General features: G+C 43.5%; 1 protein-coding gene across 1 annotated transcript in view; it reads right to left on the reverse strand.

The window, feature by feature from the left end:
- Window positions 1–310: 310 nt before the first annotated feature.
- The window catches only part of ALDH8A1 (aldehyde dehydrogenase 8 family member A1), a 56,232-nt gene continuing 41,005 nt past the window's right edge, over window positions 311–15,537 (reverse strand). The window contains exons 6-7 of the mRNA XM_073575850.1: window positions 1,285–1,446; window positions 311–825 (exon numbers count right to left, since the gene is read on the reverse strand). Coding sequence (XP_073431951.1) covers window positions 373–825; window positions 1,285–1,446 — 615 coding nt within the window. The 3' untranslated portion in view covers window positions 311–372. The remainder of the gene's footprint in view (window positions 826–1,284; window positions 1,447–15,537) is intronic.

Raw genomic sequence — 15,537 nt, forward strand, 5'->3', positions numbered from 1 at the left:
TGGTCCTAACCTGTGCAGCAATGCAAATGATATAAAAGACAGTTTGCTATACTCTGGACAATATTTTCCAGGAAGCTTTGGGTGTGAATATGTGCAGGCTACTTTTACTTGTACCCTATAGTACCTCGCAACTTAGAGGATCTGCTTCAATTGTCTTAGTGCCATATAGCAAAGGATATCGGCATAGGTCTTGTGAAGTCCATGCCACAATTATTAAGTGCTATTTTGGTCATATAACAAGGGCCTACACAAAAGGTTGGTTTTGATGTTATGGCTGATCAGTATACAGTATATAATAGAACAGCGTATATAACTGGAATCACTCTGAGCTTTTTATTTCTTGTCTGATATGACACAGGGAAAATAAATAGATCAGTGTTTTATTGTAACAGTTTTTACTTCAGTGAAAAACTCATATGAATCCTTTGCCCCTTCTCTACCCAGGCCTGATGCCTTCATACCACCAAATGGTAGATTAAGGTCCCTCACTAACCAGCAGTTGGTCCACACCAGGCCTGACTGAAGTCTCTTGGCAACACGGTGAGTGCGGCCTATATCTCTTGTCCAAACAGTTGCAGCTAGGCCATATTTGACACCATTAGCTTTTTCAATTACTTCCTCTTCTGTATCAAACGGAACCACACATGTTACAGGGCCAAAAATCTCTTCTTGCATGCAGCAGGACTCTTCCTTCAATCCAGTGATAACCGTAGGCAACATAAAATAACCACCCTGGTTATTTGGTGGGATGTTTAGCGTGTCCACACATTCCCCACAGTTAACTGTAGCTCCTTCGGCCAAAGCCTTCTTTACATAGCTCCTCACCTGGAGAAAGATGATGTAGTACAGACTTGAGTTTTGCAAGGGATGAAGAAGTATGGATCTTAATCCAGGCAAATATTTAGGGATTTAACTATATAAGGCGCAGATGCAAGATTTGCATCTGGTCCCTGGTGCCTGAAAGTAACAACAGCCCCAACGCCACATAAAACAACAATATTAGGCCACTTTCACACATTCAGTATTTGGACAGCATTTTACTTCAGTATTTGCAAGCCAAAACCAGGAGTGGAACAATCAGAGGAAAACAATAATAGAAACATGTCACCACTTCTTTATTTAATCACCCACTCCTGGTTTTGGCTTACAGAAACTGAGGTAAAATACTGACCAAATACTGAACGCGTGAACATGGCCTTATAGATTTAACAATGTATGTATTACACTTAAAGAGCACATTCATATTCCATAAACCAAAAGCACCGTAACGTAACATAAAATTACCTTTGCTATATGCACCTCACTAATCAAAGCTCCCATATTGGCTGTGGGATCAGATGGAACAGACACCTTCCATTTTCTTGTAGCATCCACAAACCTCTGCAGAAATTCATCATAAATTGACCTCTGAACGTAAATCCTGCTTGTGCAAAGACAAATCTCCCCCTGCAAAACATGTATATCACCAAAAGATATGGATATGCTGCAGGAATGTACTAGAAGTTTCTACACTCATCAACAATGGAATCGGAACACTAAGAAGGAAAAGTCCTCATGGAGTTTTGGAAATCCCATTCATATGTTACTGATATGCAAAAGATGAGCACGACAAGTGGAAATAAACGCACTTGTACGCCTTGGTTACCAATGAGGTTATTAATGGCTGTCTTAGAAATTAACGTTCTGCCACGCAACATGTGACCTTGCATTGTTGTGTTGAAAAACCGCTGCTGGGACACGTTGGAGAAATGCATGTTTTTAAACACAAATTCTAGACTGCATGTTGTTTGTGCTATTATAACCATCCTGCATGGCCTAAAATTGCTACCATGGCCTGTGATATCTCCAGACTTGTCTCACATCAGGAACATCTGGGATATCATTGGTCGGCAATTGCAAAGGCAGCTGCCAGTAGCGGGTCTTGATGATTTGCGCACCCTTGTTAATTTAATGCTATGGAACATTCCTCAGATAACCATCAGTAACCTCACTAAGCTGTGTAAGTGCAGGTATTTCTAGGTGTGGCTATTGTGCTCAATACTGAGTAAATCAAGATGTTTTAAAAATATTGTTTCCTATTTTTTCATAATTTGCATATCAATAATGTGTCTATCCATCCTGTGATTTCCAAAAATCCATGACTTTTCCTTCTTGTTTATGCAATTTCAATGTTGAGGAGTGTATTTGAAGTCATACAGAACAATAATACTGATTGGAAAAAGAATTGTAAATAAATGTCATTAAAATGGTAAAAAGTAAGATTTATATTACAAAGTTGCTTCTTATTTACAGGATATCATAACTAAATACTTTTATCTTTAGGAATAAAAAGACGAGCTAAAATGAAGGGACAGATGATTAGGGAGTATATGGGAATTTTGCGCTCATAAAAGGTATACAACATGTAAAGTTAATACATATATTTAAAAGGAGGTGTCATGTGCAATTATAACAGTGATTCCGGTACCTTTCGACTTGGCAAATAAGCAAGAAAATAAATAAAGGTAGCACTGTGAGTTTTGTGCACAGAAACCTATAAGGCTGTATACACAAATTTATAGCGATAGCACTAATGGTGCTAGGAGTGCTTAGTGTGACCAAGGGCTGAAAACTTATAGCGCTGTGCAGATAAGTTTATGGCTGCCATATTAAGGTGCTGGAAGTGCTCAGGAGTGCTGCACTGTAGGACAGCCGATGTCAGATACCTGCGCTCTGAATAGTACTTTTATGTCCAACCAATAGGCTATTAGGTACTTAACTTAGCCGGTGGACAAGCTCTCACTGTGTCAGACGCTGAAGCGCGGGTAGCGTCAGACACAGTGAGAGCTTGTCACCGGCCGGGACAACGCTCCAGGACTCACCACTACCTTGGAGAAATTCAAGACTTATCCCAAGCTAAGTACCTAATAACCTATTGGTTGGACATAAAAGTACTATTCAGAGCGCAGGTATCTGACATCGGCTGTCCTACAGTGAAGCACACTGGAGCACTTCCAGCACCTTAATGTGGCAGCCATAAACTTATCTGCACGGCGCTATAAGATTTTTAGCCCTTGGTCACACTAAGCAATCTTAGCACCATTAGTGCTATCTAGAGATGAGCGACTTTGCCTTTTTTCGGGTCGAGGCGGGTTTCATGAAACCCGACTTTCGCAAAAGTCGGGTCAAACGAAATCATCCAATTATTGTGAAAAGTCGAAGTCCGACTGAAACACGAAACCCAATGTAAGTCAATGGGGAAGAAAAGTCGGCAGTGAGTGGAGGACAGGAAACACACCTAGAGTGCCCATTTTAATGCCAAAAACATCAATTCTTATTCCTTAAGCTTGTCAACCTTAATTTACTTTATAATAATAGTTAGGCATTGAAAACTGGTGGCTCCAGACTTTTGTGGGCCCAGGGCCAAAGAGTGTCACTGGGCTCCTTTAACACATGACACAATTCATGATCCTTTGATACGACAGAGAAATAGCGGTACAGTACAATGAAAAATACTTCAGTTCTTACATCACATGACTGATATCCATTTTAAATTCTCCAATAGCTCCAAAAACAGACAGTATATTCCTCCATACAGTATTATGGCCACCGCATAGTGCGCCATACAGAGTAATGAGGCCCATATATTTCTCCATACAGAATCATTGGTCCCATATAATGTTTGAAACAGTATATGATGAGCTCCACATAATGCTACAGTATATGTTGGTCCCCATGGATGAAGCTCCACTGTCTTATGGGCCCAAATAATGCTTCATATATAATGGGCCCCATTTATAATGCTCCAGTGTATAATGGGCCCTGTAAATGCTGCTCCAGTGACTGATGTCCACCTTTGGAATGCTCCAGTGTATGGAGGGCCCCAGATATCATTCTCCAGAGTATCATGCTCCCCAAAAATTGCTCCCAACCTTTAAAACAATTAAATAAGTCTCCTCGCTAAGGAATCCCTGTACTCTGGACTCTTCGTCATCCCCATCTTCCATCTCTCTGCACTTGGACTGTTTAGGCAGAGGGCGTACAGACGTGATGTCATCGCGCTCTTTTACCAGAATGTCACTGTCAGGAAAAGTGTTTGGTTTCCAGGGGCAGTATGGTTGCAAAGCTGAACCTTAAAGGAATGTCCAGAAGGGCACCACCAGGAGTGGAGCCTGCAGCTTAATTGGACTCAACACGGGCAACCTTAACCATGCCATCCACAATAAAGCTGCACAGATTGCAAGCTTAATTCCGTTAACGAACGAGACTCAGTAATTCCCCGCGATCCGCGTCCAGCTTACTAGACGGACACGCGAGGCTCTGGCACGCGAGATCGGCCAATAACAGGTCTGTCATGCCCTTACATGTCCGGGGCTGCACGCGTGCTACAATGAAAGGACCAGCGTGTATCGCTTACAGGTGCGGATAACACGCTGAACCCCATTAGTGACGGAGATCTGGGAATACAATTCTTCCCCGCGAACAAGCATTTCCCCAGTAAGTGCAGGTCAACCGTAATTCCAGAATTAGGCCTAAACCACATTGCAGAAAGAATGTGAAAAAATTAAGTGTCCAAACCACAGGTGCTGTAGCTTGCTTTACAGCTGGGCTTCTCTGCTGAGTAGCAAACAGTTCTTACATAAACAGGCGCATAGCTTGGTTCACGGGTCTCCAACTCTGCTGAGTAGCATACACACGTACTAGGCCCAAAGTATTAATTGGTGAAAATGCAGTCAAAAACTGGTTCTTTCATAAACAGGTGGCATAGCTCGGTTCATGGGTGGGCTCCTCTTCTGAGTAGCAGACACCGTTACTAGACCCAAAAGGATTTTCAGGACAATATGCGGTAAAAAATTTTTAGAAACACACACGGTGTAGCTCCTTCACAGGTGTACTACACCGCTGGCTACCAGACACCATTACTATGCCCTAAAACTGTCTATTATCACTGAAAACCATTATTAATGTGAAAAAAAAGATACGCTTTTGTTTAATGAAACGTTCTCGAACGGAAACTCGAACAGCCGAATTTTAATCAAAGTGTTGTAGTTCGACGAACGGATCTAACACCGCCCAAAACAGCTAGAATTTGAACTTGGCCAACAGTTCCACTCAAACACCACTCATCTGTAATCAGGAGGCAGACTCAGACGGTCTCAGGCACAGTATGGATTAGACAAGATTGCAGAAAGTTTAGAAACGGTACAGTATCACCGGATAACAGGTATATAAAGCATAGTTTAAACATTTAAAATCTCTGTGTTTATTTCCGGAGTCCGACAAAGACACTCACAGCCTCAATATGGATTAGACAACAATCTAAAAAGTAAAAAAAAGGAAATGTGTTTGAAGCGTACACCAGTATACACTGTTGGGGTATTTTTAAATCTTCATATATATTTCTGTCTCAGTAAGACAGTCCAGACTCTCCGCAAGAGGAAACGAGATGGATAAAAGTACCGACATAAAGTCGAGTGATTGCAGAAATTTAGGAATTACTAATCATGGGAAAAACTCCCGGGAGAATTCTCAGAGGTGGTGCTAACCCTCAATTACTTTGTGTGTGGAGACAGCGAAAACAGTTCTTTGTGAAGAAAGGGTTGCTGTATCGCAGTACCGTTGATCCCATCACCGTTACTCATTTCCATCAAATTTTGATCACAGGGAGAGATGTAGACATGGTCCTCACTGCCTATCATGATCTGTCAGGTAACTTTGGAGTGCAAAAGACAGAAGCCACAGGCTGTAGGCGATTCTATTGGATTGGCATGAGAGGGCACATTTAAAAATGTGGGCAGGAATGTCACAGGTCTGTGAGCAGGAAAACTGTGAAAGTTGATGATAAACCACCACTGCATCTCATTGTGAGTCGACGTCCATAAGAAATGGAAGCCATTGATCATCTGAATCTAGAGCCAGGCCAGCAGGACAGGGCATAGCTGTGTCTTAACCATCATCTATCAGTTCACCAAATTTGTAGTGGGAGTCCCAGGGAAGGATTTGACAGCCCAGACTACACAGCGGAGGAGCAGGGAGAGGTATATATTGCAAATGCTGGGGCCCTGCCCAAGCAAGGGGGGCCCACTAGTGGGCGTCGGTACTGGCACTGGGCCCCTCATAGGACGCCGGTGTGTCTGATGGCGGGTGTGCACCCCCACCGTCAGAGACACTTGATTGCACTATGAGGGACCCTGTGCCAGTGCCCAAAAGTCGGCCCACCTACCTGTCCAGGGCAAGGGCAATGGCACTCGCACGGTTGCGTGCACTAGGTGGTGACCCCAGCCATGGGGGGAGGAGGCAGCCCAGTTAGGGAGGTTTAAAAAATGGCATATGTTGATGTTGGACAATCAGCAGCTGCAAATGGAGGAATTGGAGAAGTCCAAGGAAGAGGAGGACAAAAGCGAGCCATTTTTCTGGCAACCTATGTGTCATCAGGGGAAGGTGGGACAAAATCTTTTGAAACCCATGCATGGTTCATTTTAATGAAGGTTAGATCATCAACATTTTTGGTCGACAGACGGGTCCTTTTTCTGTCAGGATTGAGCCAGCAGCACTGAAGACGCTTTCAGATAGCACTCTAGCAGCAGGGCAAGCGAGCTCCTGTAAGGCATATTGTGCCAATTCAGGCCAGGCGTCCAGTTTAGAGGCCCAATAGTCAAAGGGGAATGACCTGTGAGGGAGAACATCGATATGGGACGAGAAGTAGTTTGTAACCATAGTTGACAACTGCTGTCTCCTGTCACTTTCAATCGATGCAGTATTACCAGTCGTGTGAGCGGGACTTGAAAAATCAGTCCACAATATGGTCATGAATCTCCTGTCTCCAACGCCACTTCTGATGTGTACACCACGAACACCTCTTCCATGTTGCCCCCTACGGCTCGTTGGAGAACCATCACCGCTGCTGTGTTGGGAATGCCTCAAACAAACGGTTTACCAGAGTTGCTTGTTTGCTAGCCAATATTAGGTCAAGGTTCTCCTGTGGCATGATGTTTTGGAATTTGCCTTTATAGCGTGGATCCAGGATGCTGGCCAACCAGTAGTCGTCATCGTTCATCATTTTGGCAATACGGGGGTCCCTTTTTAGGATCTGCAAGGCATAATCTGACATGTGGGCCAATGTTCCAGGTGTCAATGATGCACTGCGAGTGCTGGGTGGAAGAGCACTTTCTGGCAAATCCACATCCCTCCAGTTACGCACAAACCCTGTACCTGACCTTGCCATGCCAACATTTTCTCTTGCCCCGCGAGAAGCATCCTCCTTCCCTAAATAATCATCCCCATCATCATCATCCTCCTCCTCCTCTTCCTCCTCCACCTCCTTCAGGAGAGGTCCCGGAGCAGACAATGGCTGACTGTCATCAAGGCTTGCCTCCTCCTCTTCCTCATCGTCCTCGGCTGCAGACGCCTGCTCCTTAATGTGCATCAAAGTTTGCATGAGCAGATGCATAAGTGGGATGCTCATGCTTTTGATGGCGTCGTCTGCGCTTACCAGTCGTGTGCATTCCTCAAAACACTGAAGGACTTTACAGAGGTCTTTCAGCTTTGACCACTGCACACCCGACAACTCCATGTCTGCCCTCAAAGTGCCTGGCCATGTATCCTCCCACAAATGCATTACAGCTTGCCTCTGTTCGCACAGCCTCTCAACCATGTGCAGGGTGGAGTTCCACCTTGTTGCAACGTCGATAATTAGGCAGTGCTTGGGAAGTTGGAGCAATCGCGGATGTGCGAGCACAGTCTTCAGACCTTCTGGAGCAGGCCTGTTAACTCCGGATAATTATTGAGGAAGCACTGCAACACCAGGTTCAAGGTGTGAGCCAGACAAGGTATGTGTCGGAGTTTTAAAATGGCTATGGCTGCCACAAAATTCCGTCCGTTATCACTAACTACCTTGCCTGCCTCAAGATGTAGACTGCCCAGCCATGACTCAGTTTGTCGCTGCAAGTAGTCAGCCAGTACCTCCGCGATGTGTCTGTTGTTGCCCAAACACATCATTTTCAACACAGCCTGCTGACGCTTACCGCTAGCTGTTCGATAGTGGGACACCGAGTGTGCAACACTGGCAGCTGCGGATGGAGTGCTCGTGTGACTGCGCTCTGTGGACGAGCTTTCACTTCTGGAGGAGGAGGGTCGAACGCCTACAGCCAGCTGTTTCCTATACCGTGGGCTAGGCAGCACTGCCCTCCGCCGCTGTCCCCTGTGAACCCTGCATCCACCACATTAACCCAGTGCACAGTGATGGACACGTAACGGCCCTGGCCATGCTTACTGGACCATGCATCTGTGGTGAGGTGCACCTTTCCACTCACTGATTGCTTGAGTGCATGGACAATGCGGTCTTTCACATGAAGGTGGAAGGCAGGGATGGCTTTGCGAGAAAAGAAGTGCCGACTGGGTAGCTCATAGCGTGGTACTGCGTAGGCCATGAGTTCGTGGAAAGCTTCACTTTCAACCAACCGGTAGGGCATCATCTCTAACGAGATTAGTTTGGCAATGTGGGTCTTCAAACCCAGTGTACGCGGATGAGAGGATTAGTACTTTCTTGTCCTACTCATAGTCTCTGGTAGGGTGAGCTGGACTTGAGAGCTGCATATGGTGGAACTAGCGGTGGACATGGTGGACTGAGAGAGGGTTGATAATGGTGATGGAGTTGGTGTTCTTTCTGATGGCCTAGATTCAGTCTTTCGTAGCAATAACATTGTGATTCCCTGACTGCTTTGGCCTTGCGACGACACCTCAACATTTGCTGCTGGTGGTGTGCTAACCGGTGGGCTTACAGTGGGGGAAACAATGTAGCGTTGCTGACTACCTTCATTAGGAGCAGCTGCACATGTGGTACGTGAGGTTTGGTAGTCTGTCCACGCTTGCAAGTGTATGGTGGTTAAATGTCTAAGCATGCAACTGGTATTCAAATTTCTCAGATTTTTCCCTCGGCTAAAGGTCTTTGCACTCTTCTTACAGATAACCTTTTCCTGATCATTAGGATTTTGTTCAAAAAAGTGCCACACTGCACTCTTCCTACTATGGAAGACATTTTGAGGTCTTGCACGCTGTGCTAATTTGACCGTCTGGCCTAGCTGTCCTGCAACTCTTTTGGTTTTTGTAACCCGTTTTTGGACTGCTCCGGGCCTGCCAGCTAACAGCTGTTGTGATGTCGATGCCTGCTGCGGATACTCCTCCTCCTCTTCTGAGCTACTGGCAGCGGCACCCTCTTCCCCCAATGGATGCCAATCTGGGTCAACAACTGGGTCAACCATCACCTCCTCTTCAATGTCATGTGCACCTTCCTCTGTGTCACCATGTAAGGTGGTATAGTATGCGGGAAGGGGCACCTGAGTTTCATCAGAGTCAGATTCTGGCTCAGTACACTGCGAGGACAATGTAGTGCTCTGAGTGAATGTACCAGCAGATAAATCTAGCAGTGGCTGTGCTTCAGTGCACTCCATGTCAGATTCTTCTTGGACTGGGTAATTCACGATTTGACTTGATAACCCAGGAATGGTATGTGAAAAGAGCTCCATGGAGTAATCTGTAGAGTGGCCTGCCGCATCCTTTACTTTTGGTAGGGGTGAAGCACACAAGGAAAGGTGTGGTTCCTGACCATGAGCCTCCAATGACGACTCAGTGCTTTTATTTTTTGAAAGTTCAGAAGAGGAGGCGATAGAGCTGGAGGCTGTGTCGGCAATGTAAGCTAAAACTTGTTCCAGAAGCTCCAGCTTTAAAAGCGGTTTACCTACTCCCAGTAAAGGAAGCCTTCGAGGCCTTGTGGAGACAGACGATGATGCAGACTCAACACCTCCTGCATTAGGTGCTATTGTGCTTTTGCCACTACCAGCAGATCCACCACCAACATCATCATTACCAGCTGGCAACCCCCACCCACTTCCACTGCCTCTTCCAACACGCTTCCTCATTTTTGGGAAAATGTACCCAAAATACCACCAGCAATATGGTACTGTAAAACAAGGTACAAGGTGTATATAGTATTGGGGAGAATTTGAATCTCCCTACAGACTTGAGGACACTGAACTATTATCTCAGGCCCAGTGTAGATTACACCTCAATATAACAGGCTGAAATTGGATGGTGTATAAAATGTCTATATAGGACTGGGGAGAATTTGAATCTCCCTAGAGATTTTAGCAAGCTGACAATGATGCTCTAAGTCCCAAGTATGGCAGCAGGCAGCCTTATAAGCAGGACTGCTGCACACAAAAGTGTGGAAAAATGAACGCTTGGTAACTGGGCAAAAAAGAGGATGAAAAGTATTTTTGCTTTTAAAAAAGCAGTTTGCACAGCAGTGTGAAAACAGCAATGCAGCTATCAGGGAGCCTTATATGGCAGCCTAATAACCAACAGAGCTGAATGCACCAAAATATAGCCTCCCCTTGCACTGCACACTAACTGGTGTGTTGTACAGGCAAAATCGCTAGCAGCAGAAACAGTTTTTTGTATCTTCTTAACTGCCTAACGCTCTCCCTACAGAATCAGCAGCAGCTCTCCCTATTCTGAGCTCAGCAGAAGTAAGATGGCGGTTGGTGTGCACGCCCTTTTATAGCCCCTGTGACGCCACACAAAGCAAGCCAATCACTTGCATGCCCTTCTCAAAGATGGTGGTGACCACTGCCTATGTCATCGCGTTGCCCACAGTGTGTGTCCGCCATCATTGGCTGAAAAAAGGCACTGGAAGCATCTTTTGAAACGTGACTTTGGCGCCATGGTCGCCGACCTCGTGGCCGACCTCACGCTATGGTCGGGTTTCGTTTCATGAAACCCGACTTTTGTGAAGGTCGGCGACTTTTGAAATTGACCGACTCGTTTCGCTCAACTCTAGTGCTATCACTATAAATTTGTGTATACAGCCTTATAGGTTTCTGTGCACAAAACTCACAGTGTTAACTGTATTTATTTTCTTGCTTATTTACACAAGTCCTTTCATTTCGTCTAATTAAATTCACATCGGAGGCAATAATCCGCACCTCGACTATGAAAATTTTCTACACCACCACAGGTATTTAAGATTGATCAGTAGTGTGCATACATGTCTGAATCATATCGCGAGTACATATTGTTCATATGCTTTTAAGAGTTTAAATTACCCCGCTGTGATAGGGGGTTTTCTGTACGTAGCTGATCCAGCCTATATACTAGCGCCGCTATATCTACTTTTTATACAGGAATAAAAAGAATAGCTTTCACCTTGTTCTTCAGAAATGCAACAGATGCCTTAGAATGTGTTTTGGATCATTCTCATGTTGGAAAAGTGCACATCTATCGAGAGCACTGAGTGATGGAAGCATCTTCTCTATCACAATAGATTAGTACATCTGTGAATTCATGGTACCATCAATTAAATGTAGCTCCCCGACACCAGCAGCACTCATGCCACCCCACATAATAACACTACCATCACCATATTTCACAGTAGGCACAATGCAGTTTTCCAAGTACGCCTCACCTCTGAGATGCCATATAGTTTTGTCAGGCATCAGTTTAAACAATATTCATCTAGGTCTAAACACTTCAGAGTTTAGCATCCATGTAGTCTTTGTAATTTTCAGTATGGGCCCTGGCAAATTGTAGGTGGGCTTTTTGTGCATGGACTTTAGGAGATGCTTTCTTCATGGATGACACCCATGCATGCGATTCCTCTGCAATGTATGCCGTATTGTGTCACAGGAAGCACTCACCTCGCTTCATCTTTCTACTTCTTTAGCTAACTGCAGTGAACTTGCATGTCAATTTTTTTTTCAACCATTCTGATCAAAAGACCCTTCTGTGTAGGTGTTAACATCCATGGTCAGCCTGGCCTTCTCTGTGAGATGGTTGTAGTTTCATTTTTATATCAATTTTACTACAGTATTCTGACTGATAAAGAAAGCACTGCTGATCTTCTTGTAGTCTTCACTTTTATTGTCCAAAGAAATTATTTTCTTTTTCAGATCTTGTGACATTTCTCTTCCATGCGGTGCCATTGCAGACAGCATGAAATGGAAAGGCGTTTTCTTTGTTAATTAATGCCCTTTTACAGCCAATTGTCTGCAGGACACCTTTATAATCAATAATTAGATTTACCTGTGGTTGAATTCCTGGTAATAACCGCAGATCTTTGTAGCCTAAGACTTTCATTGGGGTGTATTCATTTTTGCAACATGGGCTTGAATTAAGGGAAATTACTTTTTGGGAATACAAAATAACAAATATTGTTTGTAATCATTGGTCCACATTTGTGGGAGAATTTTGTATATGGTGTCCCGTGGAAATGTTTTCTGACATATCACATAGGGTACTCACTTATGCTGAGCACTGTAGCACACAGAGAGATGTGAAAGTAGCAACATTGCATAGGAGATTTAAAATAAACACCTCACTGTGCTGGAGGTCCTTGTTGCTTTGACGTAGACACAATTGAGCTATTTTTCAGAGTGGATGGTGTGTTTCTTATATTTGCCTATTGATTTGTGGAAAGTTTAATGAAATGACAATGGCCATTTAAATGTGTTCTCCCTAGCACATCCATCATCAGCAAAGCCAAAACTCCATGTATATCATAAGGTTTCCCATGGTAGTAGTGTTTTTTAAAGTACTTGTTCTCACCCACAAAGCTCTCCACATTGCGGCACCCCCCTACATCTCCTCCCTCATTTCTGTCTATCGGCCTAGCCGACCGCTGTGCTCTGCAAAAGACTTTCGACTAACCTCTGCACTAATCCGCACCTCCCACTCCCGACTCCAAGACTTTTCCCGCACTGCACCAATCCTCTGGAATGCTCTACCCCAAGAAATTAGGACTATCCACAATTTGCACAGTTTTAGGCGCTCTCTCAAAACACATCTATTCAGAGCAGCCTATCACGTTCGCTAATCAGTCATTTTATGTGCAAGTGTGAGTATGTAGCCCATTCACTATCTCTGTCCCCCACCTTCTCAAGATGGCGGGACCATCATTGTAAATACATCACTGTAAATACACACCTGTACTTTGTATCTCCCCCACCTCATTGTAGATTGTAAGCTCTCACAAGCAGGGTCGTCTTATTTTACTTTAATTACTGTATTGTTAACGTTGTTACTTATGACTTGTGTTTTGAAACTGTTAAACTGTAAAGCGCTGCGGAATATGTTGGCGCTATATAAATAAAGATTATTATTTATGATGTTTTGCAGAGTAGCACCATCTTGTGGTACAAATAGGTATTGTCCTGTATTAGATCTGAACTGATGAAAATACTGATGGCTGATTCCAGGAGTTTCACAGTTGGTCAAACATTGACCTCAATGATCAAAAAAAAAAAAAAAATAATTAAGTTTGTAGAGAAAACACTGATCCTGACAGAAGCAATGAAAACTGATAAAGCATCAATATAATTCAAGTAGACATGAAAACAATCTTTGACTTGTCGTTATTACATGTACTTCTATCTTACAGCATGTAGGGATATTTTTGTACTTTTTGTATCAACTTAATGTACATTAAAGGTGTTGTCACTAATTGGACAACTCCTTCTGTATCCCTCTTTCCCCTCAGTAAAATAATAATAGGCTAAATGGTAATGTTGTCTGTGACACATCACCCAACCAAAAATCACACTATACCACTGCTAGACTGCACCATAATGGAATTGAGGAAAACCTGGCCTAAAATAGACTCTAGTGGTGGCCTTATTATTGTGATTGGATGGATTTGTGGTGGATTTCGGGTATTAGTTTTGCACCTATTAATCACGTGTTTAAGATTTCTGAAAGAGGCTGTGTCTTAAAGATGTCCTTTTTTCCTCTAAATCTGTGTATATGTGTATGTAGTGTAGCATGTGTGTTAACATACCTACCTACTTCGGTCTTCTCCAGGATTGATTGCGGTTCTGGCCCTTTTCTGATTGATGTCACCACATTTCAGACTATTTAGATCACTCTAAAAGCCACTTCTGCATCACGCACAGCGCAGAGAAGGTCAGGTATGGCGCTGGTTACCAGAGAAGGCGGTGGTAGGTGATTATATTTAGGCACACACTACACTACATGTATTTAAAAAAGTTAAAGGGAGGGCTTCTCTTAAGAAGCACTTACATACATTTTTTTACTCCCTAAACCTGTGTAAATGTTAGTGTAGTGTCAGAGTGGTAATATACTCACTGATTGCTGTTGCTGTCTTCTCCAATATCCAGCACCACTCTGCTCCTCTTCTGAGTCACGTGATAATAATTTAGACTCTCAGGGTCACACTGTGCTCTGTGTGACCCAGAATTGTTTTTTACAACGTAAGTCAATGAGGCATCGGAACAAGATTCAATAGGGTTACATGGTAACAGAGACTTCTGCCTCACACATACGCCCCAATTCATCAAAAGTGGTTTTGCCAGAAATCTGAAGTAAATCAGTTTAATGAGTCGTAAAACTTTTACAGAACTTGAGATTGAGCAAAAAGTTGCCGACTTTTGCCTTTTTCATTCCAGTTTTACACATTTCTGCTAAATTGTGAGGAGATGGGAAGGGATAGGGCAGTGACACCACAGGTTGTCTAATTCATGATAAGTTATCGTGGTTTGTTCTGATGAAGATGTTTTATACTTCAAAACGCATTTGGCAGCCTTAATTTTTTCTCCACGCAGCACAGAGTAACCCATTTGTTTTCAAGTTATATGTATTTAACTACTCGTCAGTCTGCAGCAGCTTTAAACCTTTAAATGGTTGTGTGAACAGAACCCACCTAGGTAACCGCAATTGTGCATATCTTTTTACATTATTACACAAATAAGACCCTATTTGCTCTTGGTCTCATCTCCAGTTTCTCTCTCTTTGGATCATGACAAGTTATGACATACCATAACCCTAGAAATCTAACTCCAGTCTTTGACTGGAGTAAGATTTGTCCAAGTGCATGGAGGCACACACCACTTGTCAGATGCTGCTGATTCATTTTTGCCTTTTAATGAATCAGGAGTTATTAGACTCCACCAAACCTCCTCATAAAGACTGACATTCATGCTGGTCTTGATGATTTGGGGTTATTGAGTGAAGTGTGATCAAGAGAGTCTGAATCGTCGGACTGTGAATCAGAAGTGGAGCAGAATGGCGATGGGTGAGTATATTAACATACTGACACTACACTAACATTTACAAGGTATTAAGGGAGTAAAAATATTAACAGAATGGCCTTTTTAAGATATGCCAAGATTTTGGACCAAAAAAAGTCTATAAAAATAACATTACGCAACCTTTTTAAGTTAAATCAAGGGTTAGTGATCCATATCACAAAAAAGTGGCACCAAGACAAATTGTAAATCAAATTGTACCACCGTGCTACATAAAAACTGCGCCCAGCAGCCAGTATTGAACACTACCATGGAATTAAACAAAAAGTGTACTTTATTAGATATTAATAAGAATAGATATACAAATAATATCAACAAGAGCCTCCAGTGCGAGGAATATATTGGATATAGACCAATCTTATATAAATGCAATGAATGCAGTGCAAACTTGCAGGTATCTGTCACGTCGCCATCGGATACAGGGACTGCTGTTCCTGCTTCGGCCACCAGGAGGCACCAGACT

This window comes from Dendrobates tinctorius, unplaced genomic scaffold (assembly GCF_039654945.1).
Source record: "Dendrobates tinctorius isolate UK_male_01 unplaced genomic scaffold, ASM3965494v1 ptg000046l, whole genome shotgun sequence".
In the NCBI taxonomy this organism is placed as follows: domain Eukaryota; kingdom Metazoa; phylum Chordata; class Amphibia; order Anura; family Dendrobatidae; genus Dendrobates; species Dendrobates tinctorius.